Here is a 27427-nt window from a genome sequence, read left to right as displayed (position 1 = left end):
GTCCCATGAACTTATTTGTAAGTACTTGGATACAATATCAAAGTACATGTAAGTGTTACACAGAATGTTCCTAACTCTTCTTTATGCTAGAGTTGTGCCTTAAGATCAACAATTGGCACCCAGTTAAGTACAAGTCTGTACTTGATGAGTACAGTGGTACCTCGGGTTACATACGCTTCAGGTTACAGACTCTGCTAACCCAGAAATAGTACCTCGGGTTAAGAACTTTGCTTCAGGATGAGAACAGAAATCGTGCTCGGGCGGCAGCAGGAGGAGGCCCCATTAGCTAAAGTGGTGCTTCAGGTTAAGAACAGTTTCAGGTTAAGAACAGACCTCCAGAACGAATTAAGCTCTTAACCCGAGGTACCACAGTATAGGCTTTTTGTGACCCAGAGGCAGGCTTTTCCATTGGTAGCACCAATGTTATAGAATGTACTTTGCTGAAATCCAAGAGGCCCCGACCGTACTGGCATTCAACCAGCTTTTGAAAATGCACAGCCATTGCAGGTCAAGGCCCTGAGTCCTCCCCCATTTCTTGGAAAATAAAACACACGGACACCACAATTTGGGTTAATGGGACAAATAATGGGTTAATGGGACAACTTTATTGGTTACAGATGTGAGCGGTATTGGCTTAGGCATTGGAATTGAACTGACTATATTTGACTCCTGCCCGCCATGCAGGTAGTCTGGTAAGGGTCAACCACCAGTAGGGGGAGCCCTGTTGATGTACATCAACAGTGAGCTCCCCTAGGATCCCCGATGGGGTCGTGGCTTCAGACAAGATCCACACACCCAGATCCCTTTAATGGAATACCCTTAAAGAAGAGGGACAGTTGAAGGCCACAACCTCCCCTCCTATAAACCAGGTTTTACCAATGCCTAACCACCACGCGAGCCAAACAGCTCGCCAGCAACACCCTCACACCTGCAACCAACACCTAATGCCCTCAATGATATCGGCCAACTAGACATTATTTCCCCAATCGTAAAGATGAACACCGAGGAAGGAAGAGGCAAGAAGGTAGAGACCCCCAGCCACACGGCCATTTAAATGGCACAAGCCACGCCCCCTGGCCTGCCGGATTGGTCAGCCGGGGGCTGGGATGCAGCTGGGACTCCCTGTGATGCGGGCGGCATCCCCACACACCCCGCTGTATATGGGGAGAGCACATGGCCTGCCTGCAACCCCACCCCCCAGGGAAGGGGAGCGACCTTCTCCTGATCTCTTGACCTGAGACTCCCATTTTACTTTCTCTGTTTTACTGTGTGTTTTAACTATGGGTGCTTATAAAATTGGTTTTTATGCTTCGTAGACTGTTTAGAAGCAAATTTTTGCATGAAAGAGCACATAATAATAGTAATAATATCATCATCAAACAAAAAACTGCGCTGAGAATGCTCCTATACTATCAAGGAGGTCCCCACAGACACAGACTCCCAAGGTCAAAATAAACATTACAGCCAACACCCTTTATGATCAATTTCTTTGTGTGTTAGGCTATCTTGCATAAAACAGTCCTTTAGGCAAATTCATGCTATTATGCCAGGTGTGGAGAAACTGCGGCCCTCCAGATCTCATTGGACCCCAACTCCCATCAGTCCCAGCCAGCAGGACCAGCTTAGGGATGATGAGAATTGTAGTCCACCAACATCTGGAGGGCCAGAAGTTCCCCATTCCTGCATTATGCTATTAATGTGATAACTGCAATTATCAATTGAAAATTTAATGCTGTAATCCTATGCACACTACAGAATAAGCCCAACTGAACATAGCAGACCTTACTTTTGAGTATACATGAATAAAATAAGTATGCATAAATTTTATGTTTGTTTGAGGTACTGCAGTATAAGATCAGCTATTAGCCATCTCTCTGGGCCACAAAATTTCATATCTGACTATTGGTCAAAAGCAGATGTTGCTCTCCAGAAGTTGCCGAGTTCAAAAATCTAATGCTCCCTGACCATTGGCCATGCAGCTTGGGATAATTGGAGCTCTCGTCCAAAACATCTGGAAGGCATAAAGTTGTAGGAAAGCAGGGGTGACAGACCTTGACTTGCAGAATGCAATATCTGCATTGTTCTCTTGATGTAAGTACACTTCTGAAATGTGCAGCTGCATTCCGTAAGAGTCAGTTGACCTGAGCTCTGCTTCCAGCCATGTGCTTCTGATTTAGCAAGAAAGCTCCCAATCCTGATCGGCAATAATAATCAGTAATCTATATCAAGTTCCATTGGAATCTGTGATTGCCTCCTCAACAGGAGCAAAGCTGGTAGGTGATCAGCTTCTTAGGGTTTGGGCTATCACCTGTCACATGAAGGGCATCACTTCGAGTGAATGTGTCAGCTCATCCTCAGTTACTCTGTTCCTTCTTGACAGCTTTTCTTCTGGGTTCCTGTTTGCTAAGAGATCAGGCTTAAAACGGGCGGTATCAAAGCCACAAATGAATGAAGGTAATTGAACAGTACGTGCTGCATGCATGAAACTAGAAATTTGGCAGCCGCTGGCTCTCCTGCCACAGCACAGGAGTAAACAAAACTACCGCTAATTTCTTTATCCTTTCCAAAAAGTACAGTTTTAAAACATACTCAACCCTTTAGGAGAGGCTGTTCTATAAATAAATAAAAGCACACATCACTCTCCTGTCTCGTAAATACTGTATCTGTCACTCAAACAGATGCCAATGAGCAGAGTATCGCCTGAGCAGTTCCATTTTCATTCTGCTGAAATGATGCAGCTGTGGTAGGTGCACAGGAAAACACTGGCTTGATTGACAGATGTTCATACTACTGCGGGAATGCGCTCACCTTCCTGTGTTCTTAGGGTGAGATTCTGCCCAAAGATTACACTTAGCTTTCACATTCCCTTTACAGAAAGTGTTTTTAATCATACAGAAACACTTTAAGATAATGGATATGAAGCTTGCTCATAATGTCAGTAGCAAAGGTCAAGCTGATAAAGTAAAGCAGGATTCACACCTTTAGGAAATAAATCACTGGTGTCAGGTAGTGGAATAGAAGATTATAAGAGCTAGAGGAGGCATCAAACTGTGGAGCAAAAGTATCACATGGTCCACATTTGTCAGGTTTATATATATATATAGGAACTAGCAAATGGGTGAAAAGAAGTCAAAAGCAAGCTAACAAAGTGCTTTAAAACTTTGTAACTAAAGCATATGTAATCTTCCTCAGAAGATCTGTTGAGATTTTCAAAATAATTATTTTCATTACTTATTACATTTATTGACTTATAGGGGATATTCTGATACATTCCCAAAAAGTTCCTGTCTAAAGGCAGGGGATAGGATCAGATGATCCATTGCAATTCTGATTCTCTGTGAAGGCCCAGGCAAAGGTAGATTCACAAACTATTTTATATTCCTTTCCAGCTAAAGAACTTGATTGCATACAGCCAGCAGATCTCTAATAGGAAAAAAGAAATCAATTTCCTCAGAAGCTACATTGTCTGATGGAAGAGATATATCAAAACGCAAGCGTCATGTTGGTACCTGCTTTGTGTCTGCCAACAAAAAAAAGCATGCATTTCTTTTGAAAACAAATATTTTGTGGCCAGAACAACCTAGTTAAAATTTCACCACCTATTACTGGAAAGCCCAGACTGGGTTTTTCATCCGGAATTTAACTCTGGATGGAACTGGCATGCTCCTGAGCTTCATACCCACTCAGATAGGCAGAAACCTTCCTCAGAGGTGCCAGTAGATGCCTCTTCCAAGCTGTCTTCAAGTGCAGCCCCATGCAGAGCACACTGCAATAGTTAAATCTGCAGTTAACAGAGCTTGGATCACTGTGGCCAACTTAGCCCTATCCAGGACAGGCTAGCTAACCAGCTAAAGATGGAAATAGGCACTCTAAGCAACCGAAGCCATCAATGCCTCAAGCAACATAGATGGACCAAAGCTACACACCTGTTCCTTCCTGGGGAGAGCAACTGCCCTTCTACCTACTTCTCAGAATCAAGATGCAGCACATCTTGTTCAGATTCAGTTTCAATTTATTAGCCCACATCCAGCCCATTACCATCTCCAAGCACCTTGCAAGCACCTGATTCTCCTTTTATTCAGATGGAATGGGTGTCATCGACATACTGATGGCACATTACTCCCAATCCACTCTCAATTTTACCCGTGGACTGCCATCTGTCCAGATTTTAATTTGCTCTGAACTAATTTTAAGATGTATTTTAATTAATTGCCTGTTTTTATGTTCTTATCTTCTTTGTATACTGTTACAGGTAGGTAGCCGTGTTGGTCTGCCGTAGTCGAAGAAGTGTGCATGCACATGAAAGCTCATACCAATAACAAACTTAGTTGGTCTCTAAGGTGCTACTGGAAGGAATTTTTTATTTTTTGTATACTGTGTTAGTTTTATGATGTTAGCTGCCCTGAGCCCGGCTCCGGCCAGGGAGGGTGGGGTATAAATAAAATTTTACCTATCTATGTCTCTATCTATCTATCTATCTATCTATCTATCTATCCCCTGTTGACAACTCCCAGTGTCTAGCATACAACTAGGAAGCAGTTGTGACTGGGCTTTCCCATTTCCTCAACAGACTACCCCCATGAGTCAGGCGTGGGTGTTCATTAGTAAGGCACTTTTCTTTCTATCAGAGCTTCTGGCAGTCTCTTCTGCTGCTGACTATGCCTCCTTAACTTTCTTGGTTGTCTGGTCACTGTAGCTTTTAGCTCCCGGAACTAACACTGTAATTGTCACTATCTTTCTCCATACCCAGGATGGGAGACCCGCAGTGTTTTTCTCTTCACTCAAAGTACCAAGACTGCAAGACTTTGCTACAGACCTGGACAACAAAGGCAGGGAGAGGCTGGGTATTATTCATGCCTTGGAGGATTTCTCTCAGAGCGGACTTACTCTCCACTCCACACTACACCTGTAGTAATGGTGTACACAACATTTTTACCTCAGCATTCTCTTCTGTAAAGCCAACATGAATGGATTCCCCCCTCCCTGCATTATCAAACCAGACTTGTGAATGCTCTCACCACATATCCTGCTAATTATTCGAAACATCCTGAAAAACATGCTGAGAAGCAAGTTGAGCTAGGAAGTGCTGTATTATGATCCAGACGCAGGATAAGAATGCTCACATAACCATGTCAACAAAATTCAGCCAATATATAAATTTACCTTTGCTTCATCTGATTTAAAAAAAACAGGGATGGAGGTAGGAAAGCAATTCTTTGAGAGATCCCATGCATTCCGTTTCAGGGGCAATTAATATCTGAAAGTGTTTCTCACCTCCATAACCCATTCTTAAATCACTGCCTATTAATACCTCAGTTGGTTAGAGTATGGAGTGTCTCCACCCCCATCGTTCTGCCCAGACACTGAGATCCAGCACCAAGGGCCTTCTGGTGGTTCCCTCACTGTGAGAAGCCAAGTTACAGGGAACCAGGCAGAGGGCCTTCTCGGTAGCAGCGCCCGCCCTGTGTAACGCCCTCCCACCAGATGTCAAAGAGAAAAACAACTACCTGAGGTTTAGAAGACATTTGAAGGCAGCCCTGTTTAGGGAAGTTTTTAATTACTGATGTTTTAATGTATTTTTAATCTCTGTTGGCAGCCCAGAGTGGCTGGGGAAACCCAGCCAGGTGGGCAGGGTACAAATAAATTATGATTATGATTATGATATGCCAAAGCTGACATTTCGATCCCCGTAAAGGACAGCTGCATATTCCTGATCCTCAGGGTCCCTTCCAACTCAACAATTTCTATGATCATGAGGGATAGCATCCAAACATCCAGTTTTATCATGTGATGAAATGATGATCACATGATTAAGATAATGTGCAGGGTTGGTCCAAGGCATTTTGTTGCCTGAGGCAAAGGAGCCCTCTCCCAATTTCACAGATAGAAAATAGCCGGGCTGGCAACAGAACAATATCTGCCATATCTGAGGGCCGCAGGGAAGCTTGCAGGAGAGTGGCACGCACAGCTCTGTCCTCCAGCCCCCTTACTACCACTCTCCAACCCCCAGCATCCGCTGCTGAGGCAGTTGCCTCACTTTGTCTAATGGTAGGACCAGCCCTGATAGTCAATGAAGTAGTCTTTACTTAAGGCAGATTGAAAAATCCAGTTCTCCTCTGTGCATTTGCCACTTTCAATGCTTACAACTGCTTGCAGAGGTGAAAGATTTAAATGTGGCACCTCTTTTCATTAAATGCCATTCTATTCAAGAGCAGCAGAGAATTTATGATAATATATGTATGCATTTAAATACTGTGTGTACCACAAATGCTGACTGAGGAGTTTTCCCCCGAAAGAGTAAGCACTATGTATGTACAGTATTTTCCTAGTGCATTCAGCTTGCAAATTCAAACGGAGATGAATAACAATAGGCTGTACGTTTGCAATTCATGGGTTTTAGACTATTCTGTGAATTTGTTTGCAAGTCTGATATTGTTTGTTGTTAATACACACCCACCTTATTATTATTTTTTAAGCACTCAAGGTACTAAGATACATTGTTTTTTGCTTACTCAAACTTGTACTGGTTCCATCCATAGACTAGGGGAGAGCAAATAAAATAAAATACCATTACATCATTCTGAAATGTAACTTTTAAAAATCCCTACCGCTCTGCTGGCTGCCTCAACCAGCTTAAGGGGCAAACGACACATGCAAAGTATAAAGAAGGCTGCTACTTTTTGCAGAGATGTATGCTAAAAATGGTTACATATTGAAGAAATAAGCAGCAGTAGAAGAGGCTGTTGAAACTTTCCTTTATCTACTCCAGGTCCTCATCATCCACCCTGCTGCTTTCCCCCAAATGCAATGGTAAATCCACATCTGGAATCCCATGGGGTGAAAGCATATTGGGAGTAATTTGAAGCAGACAAATGGTTGGCGGCAAAGAATTTAAGCACTCCTCCTCCCCTCCTCTGCTCTAAATTCCATCCTTGCAAAGGACAGCCCACCTTTCAAATCACCTAAAGTCATAGTGAAGCTGCATTTTGAAGCCCTGACTGTCAGGTCTTAAGATAATGGCCTTGTGGGACAAATCTGACTCCATAGTGGGCAAAGATTAGGTCTTGGGCTGAAAGTTCCACACCTCTCTGCTAGGAGATCTGGCCCTAGTAAAGTTCCAAAGACAACAAAAGCTGTAGCTTTGGATACAATCGCTTTGCAAGCATCACTTACCTTAATAGGTCCAGCACATGTAAGCGTCTGTCCTAGGGCATTTCAAAATCATGCTTGGCAAAGCACAATGCCTAGCATCATACAGGTCCAGAACACTTCCCCGAGTCAGATTAATACAATTCATTATCTATACAAATATGCACCCTTTCATACTATGCTTATTGTATACATATACACACAATGTTCAGTTTAAACTGTGTGGGTGTTTTCAGGGAAGGATTTAAAAAGAAAACCTATATTCTCGATGTCCTACTGAGTTTCTCTACTGCAATGCATTGACTCACCCATGAAAACATTTCAGCATTATTTATTTATTATTATTGAAGCAATGACTCACTGACAGGGAATGTATTTTTAGGAATTTAAATAGTCCAGCTGTGAACAGCGAAGACTTAAGGCGGAGCCCACTTATTGCTTACTTGTAATATAAATTTTAACTAACTTCAGTTTTATATTACTGAAAAATTAATAGCAGGATGACATGTTGCCTCAGATACTGAATTATGTTTGTGGAAGCCACTGCCAAGCAGCTAGTTATTGACACTCTAGCCAGAGCAGCGACAGGGTTTCTCCTTAATATTTCATTCCGCTTGCATTATTTGTGGATTACGCTACTTACGGGCTCCCTCCTTAAAGGCACATTTCATATAGAGACTGGGTAGTCATATAAAAGGGAAGAAGGCATGCATACATTCTATAATGGTCTCTTCTCAAAGTTTATCTTTCTGAACTAAGAAATTTAATTGACAAGTGATATGCTCTGCTGATGCTTTGAGGATGGCATTTCCAAGAAGAGAGTGAAGTACTCCATTAACAGTTAAAACTAACAAGTTGAAATGCATAGCAACATTTCTTTTGGAATTTGCAACCACGTGCAAAGTCCCTGCATCCAGTGTTAGAAATTAGGCAGGTGCAAGGCGCGTTTTGCGACTGGCACCGATCCAATTGCGACCATGTGGAGATCTGTGGATGCCAGGCTGGTGTTTGGGGAAAGCAAAATGTCCCTTAGAGTAGGGTCTGAAATATTTTCCGTGAAGCCTGAATTTGTTTTATTTTGGATTGTTTTATTAGATGTGTGAATGTGTTGTAAACTGCTTTGATATTTGTTTTTTAAAATATAAAGCAGAACAGGAATGAAAATAATGATGATGATGAGGGATGAGGATGATGAGGATGATATTCCACTGTAAAATAACAAACAAATAGAGGCAACTAGAAATTCCATTGTGGTGACCGCAACCTATGTTTAAGGTGCCATTTATCAATTATATTACATAACTGAGTTTATATCACTGCCTTAAAATGTAAAGGTAAAGGACCCGACAGTTAAGTTCAGCCACGAACGACTCTGGGGTTGCAATGCTCATCTTGCTTTACTGGCCGAGGGAGCCGATGTTTGTCTGCAGACAGTTTTTCCAGGTCATGTGGCCAGCATGACTAAGCCGCTTCTGGTGAAACCAGAGCAGCACACGGAAACGCTGTTTACCTTCCTGCCGGAGCGGTACCTATTTATTTACTTGCACTTTGGCATGCTTTCGAACTGCTAGGTTGGCAGGAGCAGGGACCGAACAACGGGAGCTCACCCTGTTGCGGGAATTCGAACCGCTGGCCTTCCCATCGGCAAGCCCAGGCTCAGTGGTTTACACCACAGGGCTGCCTGCATCCACCCAAGAGCAACAGCTTAAGGTCAACTACATGCTACTCTACAGCTGCACGTAGCAAATTCCTGACAGCCCTTCTTTACAAAAAGTCCTCAGTTGAAGGAGACTCACATTAGAAAGGAACAAGGTGGGAAGGAAGTACCTGAACATTCCCCTGCCAGTCATTTTGCCCTAACAACTCTTAAACATCTCAGCTGAATTACCCACGGGTACCCAAACACATTGGGTCCTGTGTTTACCTTACCAAAAAAAAAAAATAGTTCTCAAGCTCCATGAGACTAAAAAGGCAAGGGTCTATGCCTGGCAGCTTGACACATTCCCCCCCCCCCCCCATGAGAGCTCATGCTATTATTCCAAGCCTGGATAATGGTAAGAACTATTTTCAGGTCTCATGCTAAGCCTTGGGGAGGTTTAAAAAGCTGCAATACATCCCACTGCTTTCTAAGCCTCTCCAAAGTTCAACAGAAAGACTTCCAAATTAAACAAAGGATGCTTTCTGTGCGGAACTTCAACTGTGGATCGTTCTAAACTATTCTTTCAGTATCAGTAACACTTTGTAAAAATGGATGTTACAGCTACCTGACATAGTTGTGGGAGGCATGAATATGGGAAGGATGCTTCCAGATCTGCTTGAATAGAGAAAGGTCTAAAAATAATGTGAAAAACAACAATGCTGAGCATATCACACTATCACTTTCCATGTGCATAAAACTGCAGAAAGGGACTTCTCCACATTTCCCCCTACCTATTTATACCATGCACGCACACTAATACAAGACTCTTCATTTGTTTATCGTATTTGTATCCTGCTTTTCCAGGCAGGTTGTGTGGGGTTATCCAGTTTTATCCTTATAATAATTAGCTGAGTGGTCATCTGATCCCAAGTTTCCCTGGCCAAAGCCCAACACTTTTATCCACAACTACCCATTGGTCTTGTGGAAGATTCCACACACACCCATGATCCAGTTGTTCACAATGTTGGGTTCTACTGAAATAACTGCATGCATTAAAAGTAAAACTATTTAGTACATCTAGTCAGCAATTTCCACTGAGCAACAGTTCTACTCCTTAGGGGATTTTAGGTGACCTAGAACATAGACAAAAATTGTACACTGCAGCAAAACATGGATAAGTAAGGGTGGCTATTAGAAAGCTGGCTTTGTATCAAAGTTCAAAGGAAGTTTGTGATTTTTTAATGACTTCAGAGCTTACCGAAGTACCAGAATGACAGTAACCAGTGTCTAGAATTCTTTATGTATTTACAAAGGCAGCCATGAACTGTGCGCTACCTCCACTGAAATACCCCACCCAGAATAGTAAGTGCCCACTTATCTGCTGCAACACGTAGACCTGCTTGAATCGCTATGAATATTCATTCGCATTTCAGATTAATTTACTACGCCACTGTCCATCCCTTTTGTGTTTGCCTCCTAGAAAAATCATATAGCGAGTACATTTTTACTGATGAAAATAACTACAGAAGCCAAATTCCTGCACTATGTGAATGCATGATTTATCAGAGCACTCAGTATTACACAACACAGAGCTCAAGTGTAGAATATCTGCAATCAGCCCCCAAATGCAGAATAATTGTTGAGTAAATCTAAATAACAAATGAACTGGGGAAAATTGTGAACTGCTTACAAATTCTCCAGGAATAGAAAAGAGGTTAAATTATCTGTTCAGTTCCAATTATTCCTCTAGAATTTGAGTATTCAAAGCAAACTAGGACTAGTGTTCACTCCTAGACTGGAATGATATTTCAGTATTTTAAATTATCTTAGCATAGAGTATTGTAGTCTAAAGTCTTTGCATTATTTAACTACTATGGATAATAGAAATTTACTTTCCATTTGGGTTTTTTATTTCAATGCAAAAAAAAAAATTAGCATAGCATGTATGATCAAAAACATCACTGGTTTCAAAAAGGTTGGACTGGAAAACTTTGAGTCAATCGTTCTCCCTGTGCTGAGGCCACAGCAGTTACCAAGGCTGGAGAAAGGTGTGCTGCCAAAGGGTCTGTAAGTGCGAGGTGGGAAGACATTCCAGAGTTCCTAACAGGGTTCATCAATATGGGACCCATGGGTGCCATGGAACAAAAGGGCTTGATTTGCCGGATTAGGAGTCCTAATTGCCAAAGGTGGCAGCCGTGCAGATATCCAGCCCCACCTGGTTGAGGCAGGTACATATAGTGAAGGGCAATGTGGTCAGGAGGAAGATGATGATGGACCAAACACTGCTGAGGCTTCCCAAGGTTGGATCTGGTGGTATATGTGGGTGAAGATCTGGTGGAGGGGAATTGTTACTTTGAAATTGTTCCTTTGGGGTTATTCCTTGGTGGTAGAGGGCTTTGTATTACTGTGTAAGAAGGTTTAAGGAGGTTTACTGTTTGAGAGGTTTTGTTTTTGTTACCGTTTAATGGGTTTGTCCTATTCTGTTGAAATAATAACATCTTTCCCCTCATATTGTTGTTGTTGTTGTTGTTGGCAAAACACTCTCCTGGGCAGGGGCCACAAATTCTGAGTGTTGCTTAAAAAAAAAAGTTAGGTCTCTAGCCCCCCTAGAAAGAAAGTTATGAAGCAAAGTGCAAAACTACCCCCTAAGAAATTTCTGTGAAATGAGCCTCTGTCCTAGAACAGCACCCTAAGAGTCAAGTGCAGCACCATCACCCTAACACTGGCATGCAGTTGCCCTACAAAACAGATATAGCAAGGGAGAGATCAGAGCTGAAGAGTTTTTCTTCCGCATGCCTCCGAAAGGATGCCCTTTGGCTGCTGTACACATACTGTGCCAGCCTGTGTGCAAGCTTGATGCATGTAAACTGACTAACAGCAATACCAAATGGCACTAGGGATTTATTTTCCCCTTTCTCTCTCTACAGTATCTTGTAATTTTCTCCTTTCCGTTGAAGCTTGAAAGAACCACTTAGTTGAAGTGGCATGCTGTGTAGAGTAAGCATGCCAAAGCGACGGAGTTTTCTCTTGGCTGTGCTCAGCTGACCAGCCTGGAATCATGTTCAGATTAACCATCAGATTGGAGTTCAAGAGTTTTGTCCCATAACAAGATTAGCTAGTGGTGGGGAATTCAGGAAGGTGCAAAAGAAAGAAGAAAGCATGGCTTTCCCTTCAAGATGCCAGGTCATTTCCTTGAGCTTTCTAGGATGTTCTGTGCTATATTATTATTATTATTACAACAACAATCTTTATTATGGTCCAGAGACCCAACAAATCGTTACAAAGCAATGCACAATTCATACAGCCTACCTCCAGGTTAAACAAGCATTTTGTTCAGAATATAGGGATCATTGGTTTTTGCAACCACCGATAAAAACTTTGCCATTATTATTATTATTACTACTACTACTACTTATATATTACTTATATTATAAGTAATATTATTACTTATTATTATTATTACTTATACCATTATGACAGCAACTATTACTACTCTTTTAATTGGGTAGCTGTTTAGGAGACAGAGCACCTTAACCATTTCTTCTCTCACTTCGTAGCACACTTCAATCAAAATAAAATATATGTTAAATATGTGTTCTGGCGTATTGAATGTCAAACAGGTTTGAATCCATGACTTAAATGTCTTTAAATCATTAGCCTATCTGCAGAGGGCAGATATGTTCTGGGCTACTCTTCTATAGTTATTATTTATTGAACTTATATAGTTAAGTTCTATATGGCAGCCAAATACTAAACACTGGCTCTAACTTGCAATAGCACCCGTACCACTTAGCATAAGAAGAGTACAGTGGACGCTCGGGTTGTGAATGTGATCTGTGCAGGAGGCACGTTCGCAACCCACAGCATTCGCAACCCACAGTGCCGCGTCTGCGCACGCGTGGGTTGCGATTTGGCGCTTCTGTGCATGTGCAAAGCACTATTTAGTGCTTCTGCGCATGCGTGACCGCCGAAACCCAGAAGTAACCCGTTCCGGTACTTCCAGGTTTCGGCAGGTCCATAACCCGAAAAAACACAACCTGAAGCATCTGTAACCCAAGGTATAACTGTACTACCCACTTGGAAATCCAACAGCTTGATCTTCTGGCCTATGGAAGTATGTGCAACTTTGTCACCTAGAAGTGAGTGCAGCCCACAACACTGCATGGTGTGCGGTGGGGCAGTAAATTTCAGCTCTCCTTCTACACATGCTTTAATCCATCCTATATAATATGTTATGTGCACCTGTAGTGGAAACTGGAATATTTCAATACTCTGGCAGCATACAGAATGGTTGTACCTGGCATTTTTGTTTTATATAAAACTTCTATGAGACAAAGACGGTTAATGATGAGCTTTGTTAATCCACAATATTTTTACAATGCCCTCACAAATTAATGTGCTTGTGCATCACTGCTCTCTACTTCATGGAATTTGAGACCTATTCAAGTGCAAGTCATCAGCTCTTATTTCGACGCAGGTAAAAAGAGAACCTTTGCTATAACAAGCAACAAGAGCCCTTGACTGCTACAGCAGAAATGCTTTGTTTTCCCCTGACCAAATCACTTAAGTACTTCTTCGCCATTACAAGTATGATGTACTATAATTAAGAAAAAGATCTTTTGAAGGTAGAGGTTAATTCAGTGAGGCCACCAAGTCCTTCTAGTGTAGCCACAGAAGACAGCCTAAAAAATAGCATGGCTGGTTATTGCTGTTTTTGGACTATCTTGACTTGCCACTCAATACAGCTGAAATTGAACTAGTAAGTAAAGTGCCAAGATGGTTATGATATGGACCTCAGCTACAGCTCAACATGAAAGCTAAGGCATAAGTAGCAGAATATTTAGGTTACAATGCATTGCTCCAGGGAGAGAAGACAAAATACATCGTTCAAACTAGCAGCCAAGCAAACTACTATTGTTTATTCTTTATTACCTGCCCTTCACCATAATGTTCTATGGAGGGGTCGTGCTACATGTTTAGGGAAAGCTCTACCCTCAGAGCCTGACTATCTGCTTTTATAGAACACCCACACCAAAGGACAAAACACTCCAGAGTTCATTACTTTAAAAAAAAATATCACACAAACACTGGATATTTTTCACAGGCGTGCAGAAGCTGCTTTCCACCTCTTTGGCCCAAGTCACAATCAGCAATTCTAACCGAAATATGCCTTGTTATGTGGATTAAACTTGTTGCAAAGAAAAAGTCCCTCTTCCCTGCATTAGAAAGAAATGAGAGTTGGTAGGAGGTTGTGAGATATATATATATATATATATATATATATATATATATATATATATATCTGGCAGAATTTCTGGTGAGATGTTTGGCTTATTACACAGTTCTGCACATGAGATTTGTAAAACAAAACAAACTGATGTAAACAGTTTTGTTTCTTCTCACATACATTGCAACTCCTAGATCGCTGCCAATAAGCCTAAGCCACATTCCAGGACAACCAAACGTTTCCTTCAATGTGGAGAACCAAGTGAAGGGTGTCTGTGGATAAACCATTCAGTACGTACAAGAAGTCTTTGCAAATAATGTAAGAGCAGCCTGATAGATCAGACCAATGGCCCGTCTAGTCCAGCATCTTGTGGCCAACCAGATGCCTGTAGGATACCGGCAAGCAGGACTCGAGAATAATAGCACTCTCCCCTTCTGCAGTTCCTAGAAACTGGCATTCAGAAGCATACTGTACGGCCTCCACAAAGAAATGCTTCTGCAGAACCTTGTGCGTGACACCTGCAAACCATTACAAAGTCACTTCCTAATGATCCAAAAGTGCAGCCGGAAACCCCTTCAAGATTTTACATTCCAACTACGCATAGCCCTATAGATAAGGGTTATATTCAAAGTAGCACTAAGTACCAGTGTAGTGTAGTGGTTAAGAGCAGTAGATTCGTAATCTGGGGAACCGAGTTCGTGACTCCGCTCCTCCACATGCAGCTGCTGGGTGACCTTGGGCTAGTCACACTTCTCTGAAGTCTCTCAGCCCCACTCACCTCACAGAGTGTTTGTTGTGGGGAAGGGAAAGGAGAATGTTAGCCGCTTTGAGACTCCTTCGGGTAGTGATAAAGTGAGATATCAAATCCAAACTCTTCTTCTTCTACCTCTTTGCATAAGCAGAGCAACTTCTGCTTGTGCAAAAGGGGCTCTCTCCCCTCTCCTCCCTCCACTTGCCTGCTAAGTCTGTTCTGGGTTTTCCCCCAACCAGAGCAAGTGAGAAGGGAGGGAGGTAAGTCCAAATGACCAAGCAGAAGTTGTTCCACAATTATTCCCGTAGTAACTGAATAAAGCCTGAGAGTGATCCTATTCAGAGTACACCCACTGATGTAAATAGACATAGCTAACTTAGGTTCATTAATTTCAATAGGTCTACTCTTTTGTAGGACTTGGCTAACTACAGCCCCGAGAAAGAATCAACGGCAACTTCATTTTGCAACAGAAATACTGGTTATTGTTCCTGATAATAATTACTTTTAAGCTAATGATCTGGAGCCAGTCAATGAAATATAAGCAACAGCTACTATGCCGCTCACTGTCATCTTCATGCTATCACACACACATGAGTTGCAGTATGCTGTACATGCTTAGGGGTGGTCTAGCATCACAATGCTCTTAGTTTATGCGAATTCTCAGAAAACAGACTGGTGTTATACTATACCCATAGGATATTTGGTTAACTAAGTGCTACTTCATAGGACACAGAAACCAGCAAGTCATGCCTTTCTTTCACCATGTGTACATACCACACGGAGCCACAATTAGCCCTGAGACTGGATCCACACACAATGTACATGTAGAATGCACACAGAAAAGAAAACTCAAACTTATAGCATTCCCTCAAGTAATCAGCTGCACTGTAGCTACGCTTGAAATATATACACTAACTCAGTGATGGCCAAACGTAGCCCTCCAGCTGTTTTGGGACTACAATTCCCATCATCCCTGACCACTGGTCCTGTTAGCTAGGGATGATGGGAGTTGTAGTCCCAAAACAGCTGGAGGGCCAAGTTTGGCCATCACTGTACTAACTGATAGTATGTGAAGCAGCTCCAACGAGAGATGGCTGAATGTATATATGTAAAAGCATTGTTTACTTGTAAAAAAAAAAAATCATTGCCATGAACTGTAGGGAGAAAAAACCATGCACTTTAACACTTCTAAGAGAGACAAATTCCTCTCACAAACATCTGTATAACCTTTGTTCATACATGGAAGCAGCAATGAAAAGCGAAGGCAGATATTAATAGCCTGATCCTAGGCTCTTTCTGCTTGTACTATAACAGATTCACCAGGAGGCAGAAAGGACTTTAAATGTAATAGATAATGAATATGCAAGCATTGGGGGGGGGCATGTCATTTCCATCCCCCCCCCTCAAAAAAGGAAGGTTTTTCAATAAATATATGTAAGCCGATTAAAAAAATAAAATAAAATACTTACCAAAACTCCATTCTTTGTGGTAGTCTCACGGTATGTAAAGTTGCAAACAGCCCAGGCTAGGTAATATGTGGACATGAGCGGAGTCTGTGAAAAGTGATCCGTAACCCATCCATCTTCTTCAAAAACAGAAGTTTCCACAGGCATATTGGACAAAGATAAATAGGTTGCTTGATGTTTGATGCTGATTTTGAAGGTGGCCTTGTAGATAGGCTCATCAAAGCAAGGAAAGGCTTTTCTGGCATGGGTAGGAGAGAACTGTGTCACTGCAAGAAACCTGGAGACAAAAAAGATGAAAGAAACACTGACTTCTATTCAGATCTTAATGCAAAGATAGCTGGTAAAATAGTGAAATGTACAAGTGGGGGGGGGGAGGAGTTGCAGTGTGATATACAAAATAAAGTCACTATGAAGCATTCCCCAAAACTGCTAGTTTTTATTTTCAGCTAAATTCTTCTGCTTGCTTCAGTCTGCAAGGAGCAGCCCTTGAGAAAGGATGCTGGGATTAAATAAATACTGAAGCACTAGATATAGTATTTATTTATTTATGTTGACATTTAAACCTCAAACCAACAGAACATCAGCCAGTATTAACCCCTACAAAGTAAAACAAATAACTACTGCTGCGTCAGTGATTTAATTACCCTCAGGGAAATCTCTCTAGGGCCTTCAGTGCTGATAGGGTACACTGGCTTCTTAGGGCCATATATAAAGTATTCTTGCTTAAGAAGGCTTTGGAGAGCCATTATTTCTAAAAGTTGACGATACCTGTAAATCTCAGCAACACCTTCCCAAGCAACTGAATATAGCGGCAAAGTTGTGTACTGCAGGTAATGAAAGTATCCAAAGCAAATATCTAAACAGCAGCAGATTGACATGATTGCATACAAATCCAATTTATTTCAGAATAAATTTCCATGAAGGGGGAGGGGAGAGAAATGCTTTAGCATTTTAAGTACAAATTCTTACGTAATCTGCTACTGCAGTCTCATTGTCAGAGAAGGCAGGTGAAGGAGTTGTAAAAGCCTGTTGCAGCTGAACTCTCCCCACGCCCCACGCCCCCGGGGACATCTACCTGCCCTGGAAAGGACCCTGGAGATTTGTAAGTGTTTACTGTGGAGGTTTTTTAAATGTATTTTGTTCTTAGAAAAGCACCTTGAGAATATCTATATCCTGAAAGATGAGATATAAATAACTACAATCACTAAGTTATTTTTTAATTCATTACTATTGCAGAGTTGAATTGCAGAAGGGGACAAATCATGGCTCTACCAGTAACAATTTCCTAACACTGCTAACATTAATGAAACACATCTCCGTTAAGAAAAAAATGAGGGCAGTTATATAAAATTATTGACCCAGTTCAAACACAATGCTAAATGTTAGAAAATGACCAGCAGCAAACCTCAGGCTTGTGCCCCCTCCTCCCCCTTAAATGTTTCTACTTTAGAATAAACTGCAGTTTCCAATTATGTCTGAACTCAGGAAATTGTGGCTTATTCTAAATGTGGTTTCCTCATACAAATCGAGATGAGGTGCTCGTTTCAGAGCCTAGTTCGTTAACTAACCAGAAACAGAAGAAACCACAATTCCCAAATTCAGATATACAGTCGTACCTTGGTTTTTGAACAGCTTAGTTTTCAAACGTTTTGGCTCCCAAACATCACAAACCCAGAAGTGAGTGTTCTGGTCTGCGAACTTCCGTAGCTTCCTGCAGCCAATCAGAAGCCGTGCTTTGGTTTCCAAACGTTTTGGAAGTTGAAAGGACTTCCAGAACAGATTCTGTTCGACTTCCAAGGTACAACTGTAATGGAGAACTGTGGTTTATTCAGCACCAACAGTGGAAGTGGCCAATGCCATTGTCTCATGTGTGAGAGGGAATGTGCAAGCCCAGGGCTGTCTGTGTCATTATGTGAACGATGAAGGTATTATCCTACTATACAAAAGTCTGGGAAACGTGGACATGGCTATCTGTATCATAGCACTCTGACCATGATTAAAATATGGTTAGGGATACTGACTTGCTCAAGATTACCTTTTAGTCCTCTGTCACTCTCTACTTTTTCTTCCTGGATGAGTTAGATATAAAAGACACACTGTGTCTGAGTTCAGTGTCCCTCATCCTTAAATCTGAATGTCTGACAGGCAAAAAGCATCTATCTTACTTTACTTTTTTGAACACTGTAATTTGCATTGAAGTGCATTGAAAGCACTATTCCATATGCAACATTCTATCGCTGTCTTAAATTAACAAGATAGGTAAAGGTAAAGGTACCCCTGCCCGTACGGGCCAGTCTTGACAGACTCTGGGGTTGTGCGCCCATCTCACTCAAAAGGCTGGGGGCCAGCGCTGTCCGGAGACACTTCCGGGTCATGTGGCCAGCGTGACAAAGCTGCATCTGGCGAGCCAGCGCAGCACACGGAACGCCGTTTACCTTCCCGCCAGTAAGCGGTCCCTATTTATCTACTTGCACCCGGGGGTGCTTTCGAACTGCTAGGTTGGCAGGCGCTGGGACCGAGCAGCGGGAGCGCACCCCGCCGTGGGGATTCGAACCGCCGACCTTTCGATCGGCAAGCCCTAGGCGCTGAGGCTTTTACCCACAGCGCCACCCGCGTCTATACTATTAATTGTTAGTTTTCAAGCAATGCATTTCCTATCTGAACTACCAAGTTTCACAAGGTGAAAAGCCTCTGTTAAAACCAGTTTTATTCTCAACGTCTGAAAAGGCTTTCCACACTTCCACTTGCCCTGTCACTTCCCCCTAGGAAAACCTGATCTCTACTGCTAAATCAGAGCACACATCCATCGGGTTTGCTCTGGATTGACCTTTGCTCTGATTTAGCACTAAAGAACAGGTTTTCCATGGGAAAACAGCAGGGCAATGGCAAAACTGCTTAGACCTGTGCATAACAAGCCTTGGGACAAGCGGAAAGCAGCTTGGGCTCATGCTTTCTAGGCATGGGACAAGTGGAAGTGTGGGTGAGCCCTTGGATTACTCGGTATTTTGCTGTATCAAAAACAGAACTTTTGGGGTATGTATTAATAAACAGGCAATGTGAACCTTTACCTAAAGGTTTCTTATCCTCTTGAACTATATTTCTGAAGGCCTTATTCAACTTTTCAGTATGTTACTTGTTGACTCTCAATCTCAAGTGAACATTCAGCCTCACTCACTGGGAATCTAAACCACCTTGTTTGGGTCCATTCACTAAGAAATCATTGGTAGAACCCTTGTGATAAAAGCTAGCACTGCTACCGCTGTTATCCTAACCTTAGCAGTTAGTCCCACTGATTTCAATATGGTCTACTTCTGAGTAGACATGTATAAAATTGAATGTTTAAGTTGTCTTTCACAATTAATTTTCATAAATTCAGCAACATATGGTGGTAAAATACACATTCTAACATTGTTTCACATTTAATCTATTTGCAGTCTAAAAGGCAATGGAATCAATGGGCTTATGCCCAAACAGGCAAAAATGCAAATGTTTGACTTACTTTAAATCTACAGTAAGATACGAGAGATGCTTTTTGTCTTTAATTATTTAGGATTGGAACCGAAGTTTAGCTAGTGATAAATTCAGTTTTATGAAAGTTCTTAAAATGCAATTTTCAGTCCTCAAAGCATTATACTAAAACACACATGCCAGAGACCAATGATTTCTTTGCATTAACTTCCCGACAAGTAACAAATGTTTATGTCACATCTGTTACATTCATGAAAATGCAATACGATCTCATCTGCAATGTCCCAATACTGCATGAAAGTAAAGGGGGGGGGGGAATCACAGCTAGTGGGCACATTGGGGTTCTGAATACATGGTGACTTCAACATGAGGTAATGTGCTCTGGAAGACATACTACAGGTCCTGACGATCAAAAAATCATTTATCAGAAAAGTACAATTAAATCAGTTTTAACTGTCATGCTGTAATCCGGCATATGCAGTACAATCCTATGCATGCTTGCTCAGAAATAAATCCCACTGACTTCAACAGGACTTACTCCTGGATAAGTGTATACAGGATGGCAGTCTGTTGCTCACACATAAAAACTTACACACACATAAACTGATGACAGGATTTAATCTTAAATGTGTAATTATAGTTATAAAAGACTTGCAGGTTGGCTTCTTTGCGTACAGATGACTGTAATTTGCAACTATCTTAATTCTACCTCTTCTATTAAAATGTAGACATGTTTTCTCATCAACATGTCTATTTTGACACCTTGGGGGATATGAGGGGGGAAAGGAAATCAAGCAGTTAGGTGGAAAGAAATGTTGTGCTCTAGCAAAAAACTTATGTTCTAGCACAAGGGGTGGGTGGGTGTCTGTATATATATGAATAAGCAATTCATTTCTCCACTAAAGGTGAAATAACCTGAGAGGCAAAAATTAGCATTTCTATGGTGCCATAGTCTTATAGGGAGATTTATGATTTTTTACTATAAAATCAAGGGCTCCTGCTTTGCTTAAGGTTAGTGCTCTGCCCTACTTAGGAAAAGGTTAGTACAACTTTCCATGAAATTGCATTGTTGGGCCTCAGAGAAGAAGATTGTTTGCTTCAGATGTACAAAACAAGTAAAATATGTTTCAATTCTGCTACACTGTAAAACTATCAAAGTTTCACAATATGTTTCAAGTCTGCTGCATAAAACTGTCAAACAACTTAAGTAAACTTTTGTCTGTGTTAATTTAGCTTTCTGATTACTAATTTCTTCAACTATCTTATAACACCATAGCAGTTATTAAATAATGTTAGCTTCAAACCATCTTGTGGCAAAGTACTACCAAGTTGCCACACTTTCTGGACTCGTGGAACAGAATTCTAAATTATGGTGCTCTATAAAAGTTTTCACATTTCAGAAAGGAAAACCATGCAGCAGGGAATTCTAATCCAACTGAAAAAAATGGACTGTATGTGAGTTGTCATGCTTTTAGTTAATTTATCTCTGGACACTGTAGAACTATGTTTTAATTGCAATGTAAAGACTTTATGCTGTAAAATTTATGTACTAAATATACTGATCTATTAAAATTTTGCTACATTTCTTTTCTTCTTGTTGTATTTCACAGTTAACCAAGATCTTTTTGCCAATCTGAAAATAATACAAGTAAATGCTTTATATCTTAGTGGTGAGGCGATATACTATTATACAAATAAATCACTTAGAAAAGTTTCTGAGAAAGACTGTTGATATCTTCCCCACTCTGATCTTCATGCAATAAAAGATTCAACATAGTAGCACCTTCCCTGAAACTTAACTCTGCAAAGAAAACATTTTATATCAGCCATTACGGTGGATTAGACAAAATCCTAACATGGACCATGATTATAACACTGAGTTTTTAATATATATGTAATAACATTAGCCAGTAGTGATGTATGGAAGTGAGAGCTGGACCATAGAGAAGGCTGATCGCCAAAGAATTGATGCTTTTGAATTATGGTGCTGGAGGAGACTCTTGAGAGTCCCATGGACTGCAAGAAGATCAAATGTATCCATTCTTAAGGAAATCAGTCCTGAGTGCTCACTGGAAGGTCAGATGGTGAAGCTGAGGCTCCAATACTTTGGCCACCTCTTGAGAAGAGAAGACTCCCTGGAAAAGACCTGACACTGGGAAAGATGGAGGGCACAAGGAGAAGGGGACGACAGAGGACGAGATGGTTGGACAGTGTTCTCGAAGCTACAAACATGAGTCTGACCAAACTGCGGGAGGCAGTGGAAGACAGGAGTGCCTGGCGTGCTCTGGTCCATGGGGTCACGAAGAGTCGGACACGACTAAACGACTAAACAACAATAACATTAGTATGCTTAAAGATGAGGCTATTGGCATAACTGAGCTGAAAGACAGTCTTCTTACTTTCTGGGTGCCAATTGCTTAAGTAAACCATTTGCTCAGCAGGGACTCTCAAAGAAATGATGAGGTTTACAGAATAAGATTCTGTGGTTGGATTTTCAATGACAAGCAGTTTAAAAATAAATTCAGTATAGATCTCTGCTAACAAAGCTAGCAGGAAACCAGCCTTGCTTCCTTTAAACTAGAGCCTAGCTTTCCATGTTTGATTTGCTGCATGAATAAAAACCCTAAGCCTGCACTTACACAGACTTGTGTGTATGCGGTGTCTCACAACCAGAAGAGACACAAAGCTCTCAGAGTTGCCTCATACTCTGTTAATAAAACCCAGCCAGAAGGCAAACAGGTGAAAAGTCTCTTTAAGTCCCATTCTTATGAAAGGAAAGGCAGTTCTATGAATTCTGTTTACATTTCTACAAATAATGTGAATCAGATCCATGTTATAATTTGATTACATTCAGCTCTTAGTGTACTGTACATTACTATTTTGTTGGAGAGCTCAAAGTTAAAACATGCCTGTCCCTCTGACTGTAGCATATGAGGAAAAGTTGCTGATTCATGTATCATTTGATATGTAAGTTCATATAAGCAGAGCCAGATAAACACTTAAGGAACTTTAAAATGCAGGCTCCAGGTTTCGTCTTAATTGATTAAGGGGCAAAGCACCCATTTAATCGCAGTAGAGAAGCCCCAACTCCCCCTTCTCACTTGCAGACTTCTCTTGGGAGGGTGGGATCTGCACATGGCAGAGAAGCGACTGCTTAACCCACCTCCCACCAGCGACTCTTCTGCTGAAGCTTCCATCTTCTGCTGCTGCTCCCCCAGCCCCCACCTTGCAAACACAGGTTTCAAATGGCTTCCTTAAACATGGCTTTACAGTAACATAAAGCTGGCACCTAAGTTGCCAGGTTACTGCAGTGAACTGCTTTTAGAATCTTACACGCATCACAAAATCTATCTTCAGTACACTATGGTTCAAGTAGCCCATTTTGTGGGAAGTCCCTCATTAGTAACTTAAAACTTTAAGTTCTCCAAATCTATCTTCTTTTTAGTTTAGTTTTTTTTAAAAAAAAAGCACTGTTCTTCCATTTTTATCAGTTTTTCTGTTTGTTGATTGTACCAATGAGAGAAAGTGAAGAGTGTCTATTTGAGAGAGAAAAATTAAGGAGATTAAATGTGGTGGGAGGAAATTACACTGAAGTGCAGGAGAAAGTGGCAAAGCTAGTCAAGTACTGATTTTCTAGAATCCTGAATGCCAGCTGCAAGTGGTTCTCAGGTCCTCTCAGTATCATATCATAGATGTTGCCCGGTGCCTAGACAAATCAGCTTATCAAGTGATCCAAAATGAGAAATCTTGCCTTTCATGCTTTTATAAAAGCCAGTGCCACCTACACCATGGGAGAATTAACTATGCAGGACTGCCTGCTTTTTATTTGTGGTTCTTCCCAGGGCAAGTCTCTCTGATGTACTATGAATTCCTCTGCTCTGACATTGCCTTCCTGCGACACAAAAGCAGGGGCAGTGGCATGGGGACCCCAGCATGCAAAGACGGGTGCAGAAGAATAAAAGGAGAGCCCTGGTGGCCTTTCTATGCGATGGCCACATCCCAGGAGACCTTCTCTCTTTGTATCTCAGAATCAAAACATCTTAAAGGGCAGAAGTGTCAGCTGTAAGATCTATAACATAAAGAGTCCGGTAAGTCTATAAGGGAGATCCAACATTTTGCTCTTCCTGCCTCCAGATTGCAGGGTCCTAGCTTCCCACCACTATCCGCCTCTCTTCTGGCAAGGAAGTTAAGAGATATATATGTACTTTAAAAGCCGGTGGGTAAATAAATATCACATCTGTGGGATGAGTTTTAGACGCACATATAGGAACCTAACAAGCCTAAATATGGAACGTGGGGAGGATAGCATTTAAGTTATGATGGGGAAAACTTTTGCAAAAGTATCCTTTTCTGAGATGCTCAGAAAATCCATTCCCCAGGAACAGTCATAAAAAAACCTACTCTCTTAAATAAAGGCCTTGAATGAAAACTACGGATTGAAAATCAAGCTGTTGCGGATACCCGGAGAGAAAAGGGGGCGGCTCCTATGGTTTCCATTTTTAGAGGGAGTAAATCGGGGAGCGGGGATATCCCTTATGGATGGTACCTGGGGCAAATGGATTCGTGCGCTGAGTCAACACAGGCAGGGAAATACTGTAGCGGTAGTAGGACCAGGGATCAAAGGGTGGGAGCGGGCTGCCTACCTTCTCTCGCCGTAGAGCACGTAGGAGCTCCGGAAGAAGCCCAGCAGCTCGTTCTCGATGGGCGCGCTGTAGATGATCTTGAGGTTGTAACTTCTGTGCGCCTCCAGGCTCCGGTTGAGGACGACCACGAAGACCTGCGTCTGCGGGTAAAGGAAGAAGCTGGAGACGCGCAGGGCTCCGGCCAGCCGGTCCTCGGCCACGCGGGCCGCCTCGACGTGCATGCGGTGCGCGTGCAGCACGATGTAGCGCGTGGCGTTGAGGCACTCGACCTGCACGTTGACCTCGCCGCTGAAGGTGAAGTTCTCCATGAAGGCGCTCAGCATCAGGTTGTAGTGCAGGGGGCGCAGGTGCCCGGGCAGGCGCAGCTGCGTCCAGGGCGGCTGCTCCCGGCGCCTCTGCCACTCCTCCTCCTCCTCCTCTTCCCCTCCAGGCGCCTCCGATTCCCCTCCTCCGCGGCCAGGGGGCTCCCCGGCGCTGGGATGGTTGCGGCGGGCACTTCCTGCCGAGGCGGCGGCTGCGGCTGCTCCTGCCGGGACGCTCCGGTTGCCCGCCCTGCCTGCTGGGCCGTCCGCGTCCCCGCCAGCGCTGCTGCTGCTGCACTCCTCGATGCGCACGCTGAGCAGCACGGCGATCATGGTGACCACCAGCAGCGCCAGGATGGAGATGGCGAAGCCCAGCACGAGGCGCTTGTGCACCGTGATGTGGCGCTCCGTGGTGCGCGGCCGCACGGCCGCCGCGTCCGCCCACTGGCCCGAGAGCCCCCTGCTGCCGTTCCTCAGCGCCGCGTCCTCCTCGATCATCATGGGCGTCAAGGAGAAGCTCGCCTCCCGCTTCTCGGCCAGGGACATCAGAGGAGCCACAGGGACGGCTCCTCCTGCGCCGGGGCTGCCGCCGCCCCCCGCCGGGGCCGGGAAGGCATGGGAGAAGCTCCCCAGGAGAGCAGCCAAGGCGGGAAAAAGGACTGAGAACCGCCTTGGGAAGAAGGGGGGAAAGCTCGCCCGGCTGCCTGCCTGCTTGCCCTCCTGTTCTTTCTCTCTTTCCCCACCCCGCCTGCTCTCTCTCTTCCTCCTCCTCCTCTTCTCCTCGCTCGCTGTTGCCGCAGCCGCTGCGGGTGTCACTTTGCGAGGCGCCCCATCGCACTCCCTAAGAGCCGCCCCGGCGGCCGAGGGAAGCCTCCTCCTGGCGCCCCATGTGGGAGGAAGGCGGGAAAAGGGGGCGGGGGGAGGGGCCGCCGCCGGACCCCCCGCGGAGCGCGGATTGGGCAGCGCCCAGCTCCACTCTTCAGGGCGCCCGGTGCGCTCCGCTCAACAGGGCGCCGCCGCGACGCCTCGCTGCCATCGCCGCCCTCAGCGAGCGCAACTCATCCCTTCCGTGCGCGGCGGGCGGCTGAGGACGAGGGCAGGCGAGGAGAGCGGGCGGGGACTCCGGTTCCTGGCGTCCTTTCGGCGCTCCCTTCACACTCTCGCCGCCCCAAACTCTCCTCGCGCCGGGTCCTCTGGTTGGCTTCGCTCTCTCGCCTCGCCGGGTCTTTTTTTGTTCTGGTTTCTCCCCCCTCAGCAGTTCGCGCCCAGGTTATCGCAGAGGGAAGGACGCTGAGGAAGAGAAGCAGCTGCTGCAGCTGAGAGACAGAGAGAGAGAAGGATTGTTGTGGAAGGAAGACGCCGGCGACGCCGGGCGCCAACTCCTTGTCTCCAAGCGGCTCCCAAGCACCTGCAGGCAGCCCAAAGTCTCTCCTCGGCGCCGCTTGGCGCACTTCGGAAGACCTGGCGAGGCTCCCGAGCCCGGACAGCCAGCGAGCGGCTCTTGCTGGCGTGCGCGCCTCTCGGCGAGTGAGGAGGAAAGAGCGCGAGGCGGTGGCTTTGTAGCTGGCGGTCCCGCGCTCGGCTGCTCGCTCGAGGTCTGTGGGTTGGGAACTACCCACAGCCCTCAAGAGAGAACTGACAGAGCTCCTGTCGGGAGAGAGAGAGGAAGGGGGAGCGCGCGGGCGTGTGTGTGTGTGTGTCTAACTAACCAAACCGCACGAACCACTTTAAAGGGGTTTTGCCAAGCTGAGCAAATCCCAGGAGAAGGAAGAAAGAGCGAGAGGTTAGAGAGCTTTCCTCGGGGCTCTCGCGCCCGGCGCGCAATGTGAATGAAGTCGCTTCGGGCAACAGGACGAGACACTCTCTGGAGATCTGCGGCTCCTTCCCCAAGTCATCACTCTTCTTCTGGGCAATGGGTCGGGAGGAGCTTCGCCGTTTCCAGCGAAGATGTGTGTTTCTTCCAGCCGGGCTCCCGAGTCCATGGAAGGCTTCCAGGCTGATGATGACAGACAGTCTCTCTTTTTTGGCAGATCCTGCTCTTATGATCTGGCAAGTGTCAGATTATAAATCCGCCTCGCCGCCGCAGGATTTGCCGGGATACTATGTAAACGAATCTGTTCTCCACATAAATATTGAACATGTACAGGGTATATAGTCTGTGCTCGATATACTTTAGGGGGATTGAATGGCTGGTTGTTTCTGAATGGCAGGAGGAAACGTTAAGGGCGATGCATGCCTTGCAGGAAACTGAAGTACACTTGCCTTACTCTGAGGGCATTATCAAAAGTTGCCCTGAGGACTCCGGTGTCATGGGGCCAAGACAGGCATCTGTTTCAAGTATCTCCAAATCGGTCAACACTTGATAATGCCTGATTGGTCAGTCATTCTCTTCTCCTAACCCTATCTGTGGGCTGCCTGAGTAGATGCCTCCTGACTCAAGGCAGGCTAACAACAACAACAACAACAACAACAACTAACTTATACCCCACCCATCTGACTGGGTTGCACAAGCCATTCTGGGCAGCTTCCAACATAAAAAAACACAGCGAACCATCATACATTAAAAACCTTCTACCTATCCCAGTGGGCCAGTGTCCTTATGGTTCAAGCAGCACTGCTTGGGTTGGGTCATGCAAAGACGATACCTGACCAAAGTGGCAGGATGCCTCCCTTGAACATTTTGCCTACTTTCTCCCACCTTGAAGCTGCAGGGCCACTCAGAGTGACGCTGACACAGCTGATGATGCCCCTTAACAACAGTGACAACACTGCTGAGAAATTT

General features: G+C 43.9%; 1 protein-coding gene across 2 annotated transcripts in view; it reads right to left on the bottom strand.

Moving 5' to 3' along the window:
• Positions 1-25637, bottom strand: part of TRHDE (thyrotropin releasing hormone degrading enzyme) — a 201250-nt gene extending 175613 nt beyond the window's left edge. The window contains exons 1-2 of one of the 2 annotated variants that reach the window (XM_028745676.2): positions 24344-25637; positions 16236-16509 (exon numbers count right to left, since the gene is read on the bottom strand). In XM_028745676.2, coding sequence (XP_028601509.2) covers positions 16236-16509; positions 24344-25191 — 1122 coding nt within the window. In that variant the 5' untranslated portion in view covers positions 25192-25637. The remainder of the gene's footprint in view (positions 1-16235; positions 16510-24343) is intronic. The other variant, XM_028745677.2, reaches the window with a different exon arrangement.
• Positions 25638-27427: the final 1790 nt, after the last annotated feature.

The sequence above is a fragment of the Podarcis muralis genome, chromosome 10 (assembly GCF_964188315.1).
Source record: "Podarcis muralis chromosome 10, rPodMur119.hap1.1, whole genome shotgun sequence".
Lineage (NCBI taxonomy): Eukaryota > Metazoa > Chordata > Lepidosauria > Squamata > Lacertidae > Podarcis > Podarcis muralis.
Note: the sequence above shows the minus strand (reverse complement) of the source record. Positions and strands in the feature narration are given on the sequence as shown.